General features: G+C 39.6%; 1 protein-coding gene across 1 annotated transcript; it reads right to left on the reverse strand.

The window, feature by feature from the left end:
• Positions 1–7,878: 7,878 nt before the first annotated feature.
• Positions 7,879–8,823, reverse strand: LOC124093748 (olfactory receptor 2T27-like). Its single transcript, XM_046446319.1, has one exon. The coding sequence runs from the start codon at positions 8,821–8,823 to the stop codon at positions 7,879–7,881; it is 945 nt and encodes a 314-aa protein (XP_046302275.1).
• Positions 8,824–9,167: the final 344 nt, after the last annotated feature.

A 9,167-nucleotide genomic window follows, 5' to 3' on the forward strand; every position in this document is an offset into this window, starting at 1 on the left:
AAGAAGACCTAAGAAATATCTACCTTGCTCTTGGATAGGCAGAATTAATATTATCAAACTGACCATACTACCAAAAACACTATACAGATTTAATGCAATTCCGATCAAAACCCCAATGGCATTCCTCATAGAAATAGGAAAAACAATCATGAAATTCATCTGGAAAAATAAGAGACCCAGAATAGCTAACGTAATCCTTAGCAGGAAGAGTGAAGAAGGTGGCATCACTATACCAGGCCTTAAACTATACTACAGAGCAATAGTAACAAAAACAGCATGGTATTGGCACCAAAACAGAGTGGTACTCCAATGGTACAGAATAGAGGACACAGAGACTAACCCACAAAACTACAATTATATTAGACAAAGGCACCAAAAACATGCTTTGGAGAAAAGATAGCCTCTTCAACAAATGGTGCTGGGAAAACTGAAAGTCCATATGCAACAAAATAAAATTAAACCCATATCTCTCACCATGCACAAAACTCAACCCAAAGTGGATCAAGGACCCAGGAATTAAACCAGAGATCCTGCATCTAAAAGAAGAAAAAGTAGGCCCAAATCTTTATCATGTGGGATTAGGCCCCAACTTCCTTAATAAGACTCCTATAGCACAAGAATTAAAACCAAAATTAAAAAATAAATAAATAAATAAAAATTAAAAAAAAAAAAGAATTAAAACCAAAAATCAATAAATGGGATGGACTCAAACTAAAAAGTTTCTAGAGCAAAAAAAAACAATCTATGAGGTGAATAGAGAGCCTACATCTTGGGAGCAAATTTTTACCCCTCACACATCAGATAGACCACTAATCTCTAGGATATATAAAGAATTCAAAAGCTAAACACCAAAAAAATAAAATAAAATAACCCAATCAACAAATGGAGCAAGGACCTTAACAGACACTTCTCAGAAGAGGATATACAATCAATCAACAAATATATAAACAATGTTCATCATCTCTTGCAATTAGAGAAATGCAAAACTATTCTAAGATACCAGTCAGAATGGCAGCTATTATGAAGACAAACAACAATAAGTGTTGGTGAGGATGGGGAAAAAGGAGCACTCATTTATTGCTGTGGGACTACAAACTGGTGCAGCCAATATGGAAAGCAGTATGGAGTTTCCTTGGAAAACTTGGAATGGAACCACCATTTGATCCAGCTATCCCACTCCTCAGTTTATACCCAAAGGACTGAAAAACAGCATACTACAGGGACACAGCCACATCAATGTTTATAGCAGCACAATTCTCAATAGCTAAACTGTGGAATGAACCTAGATGCCCTTCAGTAGATGAACAGATAAAAAAATGTGGCATATATACACAATGGAATTTTACTCAGCAATAAAAGAGAATAAAATCATGACATTTGCAGGTAAATGGATGGAGTTGGAGAAGATAATTCTAAGTTAGCCAATCCCAAAAAAGCAAATGGTGAATGTTTTCTCTTATATAAGGTGACTGACTCATAGTGGGGTAGGGAGGGGGAGAATGGGAGGAATAGACAACTCTAGATAGGGCAGAGAGGAGGGAGGAGTAGAGAGGGGGCAGGGGATTAGCAATAATGGTGGAATGTGATGGACATCATTATCCAAAGTACATGTAAAGACATGAATTGGTGTGAACATACTTTATATAAAAACAAAGATATGAAAAAAATTGTGTTCTATATTTGCAATAAGAATTGTGTGCATTCCACTGTCATATATTTAAAAAATAAAAGCAATTAAAAAAAGAATGATACTAATAAAAAAAGAAATTGTGATGTGTTGTCTAGGAATGATAAAAGGAGAAGCACAGGATTTTTACAGGTGTGAACTGAAGTTCTCTATGAACTTGGATCTACATCAAAGAACCTTCAGACCAGACAGGAAATTGGTATATATAGGTAAACCGAGTCAGGTTGGATCAAGGAGGCCAATTTAGAGTGAGTCTGGGAAGTTGGAGACTGCCCACTGAGGGATTGAAATGTTAATTCCTTCAGAGCCCTTCCTCCACCTTTACCAAGAACCTGCCCCTGCTCCAACTTGTTGCCAAGGTAATCTACCCCAGGAATTGCCCCTCCCTACAGGGAGCTATAAGGTTGTTAATGTGTCCTGGGCTGCTCCATCCTGCCCTTCCCTCTTCAACCCACCTGTGTCCCACCTTTGGGCCATCCCATGGAGCATTCCTGGGCCTAGTCACTGTGCAGGAAGGAGAAAGATAAGGGGAAGAGCGCAGAGAACAGAGGAAGCCTAGGACACATGAAAAGGTGGAACACCTTGCTTCTTGGGATACCAGGATACCAGCTGTGGCCCCTTCTCCCTCCTGGGAGAAGTCTAGGTTACCCCTTTTTAGATAAACCCAACTTTGTTTGCCTCAGTGTGCTTCTCTAACGTTCAGACTTCAACATGTGGGGAGGCAGGAGTCCTCACTGATAACTGGCAGCATCACTTTCATTTACATCAAAGAACCTCCAGACCACTTGACTTTGGCTAACTAGACCACCATGAGGGTGGGAAGACAGGTTCTGTGTGGAGAGCAAGCATTATCTTGGGCTATCTTAAGCCCTGTAATAGCTAATTACCTTAATTACTGTGTCAGATGAAAATTCTTAAAACTACTAAACTTCTCAGAATGAAAAACCAGCCTCTACCTCAGAGCAAAACCTTCCAAGGAAGGGACATGACCTTTGTCCTTGGAAAGACCCACAGAGCACTCCTAGGCACATTCCCACCCAGCTAAGTTGTTTATCTACAAATAAGAAGAGAGGTCTGCTGCACCAGGTGTCCCTGACTCAGTGGGCCTACTTTTTCTTCTATTAAGTGCAGAGTCTCCAGTCTAATTTTTATGTGCTTGATCCACTTTAATTTGAGTTTTGTATGTGGTGAGAAGTAGAGATTTAATTCCATTTTGCTACATCTAAACTCCTACTTTTCAGCACCATTTTTTGAAAAAAACTATCCTTTCTCCAATGTATGTTTGAGAGAGAGGGAGCCCAGCAGAAGGGATTTGTAGACCTTCTGCTGTGCTGCCTAAATCTAATAGGGTCTCTGGGTTTGCAAGCTGCCTTGTTGGCATAAGGGGGGTTCAGTGTTCAGCCTTGGCGGGGGGGGGGGGCGGGGGGGGGAGGTGTGTTGAGTGTTCAGCCTTGAGCAGGGGGGGTGAAGTGTTCAGCCTTGAGTGCAGAGTTTGAGCATTTGGACTTGAGACAAATCAGTGATAAAGAACAAACAGATGGGGGTTTGAGTGTCCAGGTTGTCCTGCACTTCATGCTCTCTCTCTCAGAGGTCACCATCTTCACCAAGTTCCAGCCTGCCCTACACGTGACACAACTAAGGCAAAATTGTTGAGCCAAAAATTCCAGCTCTTTTTTATTTTATTCATTTATTTATTTATATTTTATTTTGAGACAGAGTCTTGCTCATTTGCTTAGGGCCTTGCTAAGTTGCTGAGGCTGGCTTTGAATCACAATTCTCCTGCCTCAGCCTCCCATACCACTGGGATTGCAGGATGCGCCACTGTGCTGGGCAGCATTGAAAAGAAAGTGACCACAACACTCAGAGCGACCAAGAGATCTTTATTGCAGCAGTGCAAAAGAGGACAAAAGAGAGAAAGAAAGAGTGGGGAAAGAGAAAAGAAAGACATGGAGAGCAGAGAGACAGAGGAGAGAGGGAGGAGGAGAGCGAAAGCAAGAGAGAGGGTGAGAGGGAGAGTGAGAGAGAGTGAAAGTGAGAGAGAGTAAGAGAGGAGGGCCCAGCAGGAGGGAGTTTTTATAGCCAAAATCTAATGGGGTCTCTTGGTCTTCAAGCTTCCTTGTTGGCATACAGTGATTGGATCATACAGTGGTTGCTAAGAGTGTCATCTTCTGCCTTCAGGCAGATGAGGCAGGGGTCAGATGTGGGTTTTGGTTGCACCAGATGGGTGGGGGTCGAGGGTTCAGCCTTGAATGGGGTTGAGTGTTCAGACATGACGCAAACAGGTGATAAAGGACCAGACAGAGGGGGATTTGAGTGTGTGGGCTATCCTGCAGCTAATGTTTGTTCAGGCTGCCCTGCAGACAACTTAGTTAGTTCAGCCTGCCCTGCACCTAACAAGCATAATTTGCTAAGTTGCTTGAAGTTGCAGCAGCTGATACTATATGTGCATAGAGAAATGTTTTTCATTGAGGTGCTGTGGAATAATCCCAGTGGGGCTCAAACTTTGAGCTGAATCCATGACACTTGTTTTTATTTTTTGTTTTTTGAGCTAGGGTTTCACAGTTTGCAGATGCTGAACTGAACATTGGGCTCCTCCTGCCTCTGTCTCCCCAAGTAATTTTTGTTGTTATTGTTTTTTGTTTCCATGGTGAGGTTAAAACCCAGGGCCTCACCGGTGCCAGAAAACCTCTCTCTCTCTCATAACAGCAGACCCACACCAAGACACATTTTAATGAGAATGACTAACACAGAGAATAAAGATAAAATCTCAAAGGCTGTGAGAAAAAATTAAATTACATATATGGAAAAATCAATTTGGATCTCAACTGATTTCTCAGCCCAGACCCTCAAAACTAGGAAGTCCTAAATAATATATTTCAATCACTGAAAGAAAAATAGATGCCAACTAAGAATTTTATATCCAGCAATATTAAGATACAGATTTGAAAATAAAATTAAATCATTCCACAATAAACAAAAATTAAAAGAATGCACAACTATAAAGTCTACACTACAGAGCATTCTCAACAAAATATTCTATCAGGATAAAGTGAAAACCAGCAAAGGGAGGGTCTGCACTAAAGGGACATTCAACCAAAGGAGAAACTAGGACAAATCAAAAAGCAGAAATAAATCAAGATGACAGGGAATACAAACCATATCTCAATAATAACCTTGAATATTAACTGCATAAACTCATCAATCCTAAGACGGAGACTGGCAGATTGTATTAAAAAGCACGATCCAACAATATGCTGTCTCATAGGCAAAGACATCCACAGTCTGAAAGTGAAAGGATGGGGAAAAACTTAGTACTCAAATGGATTGCTGAAACAAGCAGGGGTTTCCATTTTTGTTTCAGATAAAGAAGAGTTCAAACCAAAGTTATTCAGAAGAGACAAAGAAGGATATTTTATACTTCTTAAGGGAAGTGTATATCAGCAAGATATAACACTTACACTTATGAGCCAAACAATTAACATCTATTAACATCAAACAAACCCTTCTCAATTTCAAGAGTCAAATGGACCACAGGACAATACTGGGTGATTTTAACACACCTCTTTCACTACTAGACAGATTTTTCCAACAAAAACTAAATAGGGAAAGTATAAAACTAAATAATGCAATCAAGAATTAGACTTAATAGACACATATAGATTATTTCATACATCTACAAACAAATACAGTTTCTTCTCAGCAGCACATGACTCCTTCTCTAAAATAGATTATATCTTATGCCACAATGAAACTATTAGTAAATACAAAAAAGCATTCTATCAGACCACAATGGAATGAAAACAGATATTAATGATAAAATTTAAAATAGAAGCTACTGTCACCAATGGATACTAAATAATACACAATTGAATAATGAATGGGTAGTAGAAGAAATCAAGGCTGAAATTTTAAAAATCTTAGAGTTAAATGAGAACACTTATACAACATATCAAAATCTCTGGGACACTATGAAGGCAGTACTAAGAGGAAAGTTCATTGCATTGAGTTTATTGTCCAAAAGAATAAAAAAGTTAACAAACGAATGACCTAACACTACATCTCAAAGCCCTAAAAACAGAGGAACAAATCAACCAAAAGCAATAGAAGACAGGAAACAATTACAATCAGAGATGAAATCTCAACAAAAGAAACAATTGAAAAAAATTACAAAACAAAATGTTGGTTTTTTGAAAAAAATTACTAAAATAGATAAAACTATGGCCATTCTAACAAAAAGAAAAAAAGAGAGAAAACTCAAATTACTAAAATACAAGATGAAGAAGGAAATATCACAATGGACATGTCTGAAATGAAGAAGATAATTAGAAACTATTTTGCAAATTTATACTCTAATAAAATAGAAGACATCAACAAATTTCTAGAAAAATATGACCTACACACTCTAAATGAGCAGGTCATATAATTTAAATACATCAATTTCAAGTAATGAAATAGAAAATGCTATCAAAAGCCTATCAACTAAGAAAAGCCCAGGATCAGATGAATTCTCAGCCAAGTTCTACAAGACTTTCAAAGAAGAATTAACACCAATACTCCTAAAAATTGACAAGGAGGGAACCCTTCCAAATTTATTCTATGAGGCTAATATCACCCTGATACATAAAACAGTAAAAAATACACCAAGGAAAGAAAACTTCAGACCAATATTCCTGATGAACATAGATGCAGAAATGCTCAATAAAATTCTGGCAAATCACATACAAAAATATATTTAAAAAACAGTGCATCACCATCAAGTTGGATTCATCCCAGAGCTGCAAGGTTAGTTAACATACAAAAATCAATATACGTAATACAACATATTAGCAGCCTTAAAAACAAGAATCACATGATCATCTCAATCGATACAGAATACGCATTTGATAAAATACAGCACACTTTAATATTCAAAACACTAGAAAAACTAGGGATAGTAGGAACATATGTCAACATAAGGCTATATATACTAAACTCAAGGCCAGCATCATTCTAAATGGAGGAAAATTGAAAGCGTTCCTGCTAAAAATTGGAACAAAAAAAGGATGTCCTCTTTCACCACTTCTATTCAGCTTCATCCTTGAAACTCTAGCTAGAGTAATTAGAGAGAAGAAAGAAATTAAAAGAATACAAACAGGTAAAGAAGTACTCAAACTGTCACTCTTTGCTGATGACATGATTCTATATCTAGAAGATCAAAAAAATTCCACCAGAAAACTTCTAGAACTAATAAATGAATTCAGCAAACACCATATAAAATCAACACCCATAAATCAAATGCCTTCTTATACATTAGCAAAGAATCCACTGAAAGAGAACTTAGGAAAACTACTCCATTCAAAATAGACTCAAAAAATATGAAAATACCTGGGAATCAATCTAACAAAAGAGGTGAAATATCTCTACAATGAAAACTTCAGAACACTAAAGAAAGAAATTGAAGAAAACTTCAGAAGATGGAAAGATCTCCCATGCTCCTAGATAGGCAGAATTAATATTGTCAAAATGGCCATACTTCCAAAAGCATTATACAGATTTAAATCTATCACCCACCAACCATCTGACTCCTGAATGTGGCAAGCATTGAGTGCAGGGCTGTGCCTTATTCCTCACTCTTCAGGTAAGAATTTCAAGGTTAACATAAACCACTCCACACACAATCTGTGATTACAAAAGTTCTCCCTAGAATTGGAGACGGGTATGTTTAATGAACAAAGGACTCTTTATGTCAAACACGCACACATGGCCATCTAGCAACTCAATTGTTTTTAAAGGACTGTATATGACACTTATATGCATTCAATTAAAATAAAATATTCATTTTGAAGTTGACTTACTAATGAGACCTGTAAATTGCAGGTCTTTTATCCCAGTACCTTACAGAGGGTGACTTTTCATAAGCTGTAATCACAGTTCTTCTAATGCAGTCACATGCTTCTTTGTGACAACATGGTTGGAACCAGAGCCTCCCTGTCTTCCTGATGGCTGGGTAGTGCCACCCTCATCACACTGGCCAAGCTGTAGAGGGGTTCCTGCAGAGAAGCCCAGCATCCCTTTGGTGCCACACCTGACACTTCAGAATATTCAGTGGCCCCTCACCTGCAGCCCTGACTCTGAGCATCTCTACTGGAGGCAGTCTAACGTTTGGTCAGTGCTCACGTTTGGTCAATACTCATGAAGCCCCGTCCTTATAGTCACGTTTTCCCACATGCTGAACACTTCCGTAGGGTTTTTCTTAGGGCTCCCACCACATCCTTATTACGAAGACTATAGATCAAGGGGTTGAGCATTGGTGTCACAATGGTGTAGAAGACAGATACAACTTTATCTTGGCCTGGAGTATGGGAAGAGATTGGCCTCATGTACATGAAAATGATGGCACCATAGTATAGGCTGACCACCACCAAGTGAGAGGAGCAGGTGGAGAAAGCTTTCTTCCTCCCCTCAGCAGAAGCCATGTGGATGATGGTGACCAGGATGAGTATGTAGGAGGCAAGGATGACGGAGAATGGAATGAGAAGCAGAATAGTGGTACTGATCAACACCCCCGTCTCATATGCCAAGGTGTCCTCACAAGAGAGCTGCAGGACACCAGGGAGTTCACAGTAAAAATGATGGATTTCTCTGGGTCCACAGAAAGGGAACTTCATGGTGTAGACAGTGTGTACCAAGGCATTGAAAGCACCACTCACCCATGAGCTCAGTGCCATCTGCCTGCAGAGGGGCCAGTTCATGTGCAGCAAGTAGTGGAGAGGCTTACAGATGGCCACATATCGGTCATAGGACATGAGTCCCAAAAGGATGCACTCAGTTCCGCCCAAGGCCAATCCCAGGAAGATTTGTGTCCCACAGCCAGACACAGAGATGGCAGTCTTGTGCAGAAGGAAGTCAGACATCATCTTGGGGACAATGGCAATTGTGAACAGGATGTCAATGAGAGAGAGCTGCCACAGGAAAAAGTACATAGGAGTGTGCAGAAGGGGGTCCACCAGAATCAGCAGGATCAGGAGGCTATTTCCTGTCAGTGTGACGAAGAACATCATGGAGATGAGCACGAAGACACAGAAGTGAGCTGGTGTGTGCTGCAGCAGTCCCAGAAGAAGAAACTCGGCCACAGTGTGGTTCTCCAAACTTGTCATGCTCAGAAGCTCCACCAAGGTCATAGAAAATGCACCTAAGTATAAACCCTATTTTATGGTAAAGTTTAACTATTTGGAAATTGGCCCATCAAAACATTATTCATATTATATGTGACAGTTTCAGAAAAAATGGTGACTCCTGCAGGTGTAGGTTCATCCAATTGTATTTGTCTAGTTTACTAAATGCTCTATCAGGTGAAGGCTTCAGTTGATTTTTCCATCTTTTGCTGTATTTTGAGCAAGGGCTTCTCGTCCAGGATAGCTGAATGGAGGGGAGTCTGTCTGTGTCTCACCAGCACCTTGGGTGCAGACTGGCCAGTGAGTCAGAGCTGCTCCCATTGACT

Source organism: Marmota monax, unplaced genomic scaffold, assembly GCF_021218885.2.
Source record: "Marmota monax isolate L192 unplaced genomic scaffold, Marmota_monax_Labrador192_F-V1.1 WCK01_AAM20220418_F8-fsc00701, whole genome shotgun sequence".
Taxonomy (NCBI): domain Eukaryota; kingdom Metazoa; phylum Chordata; class Mammalia; order Rodentia; family Sciuridae; genus Marmota; species Marmota monax.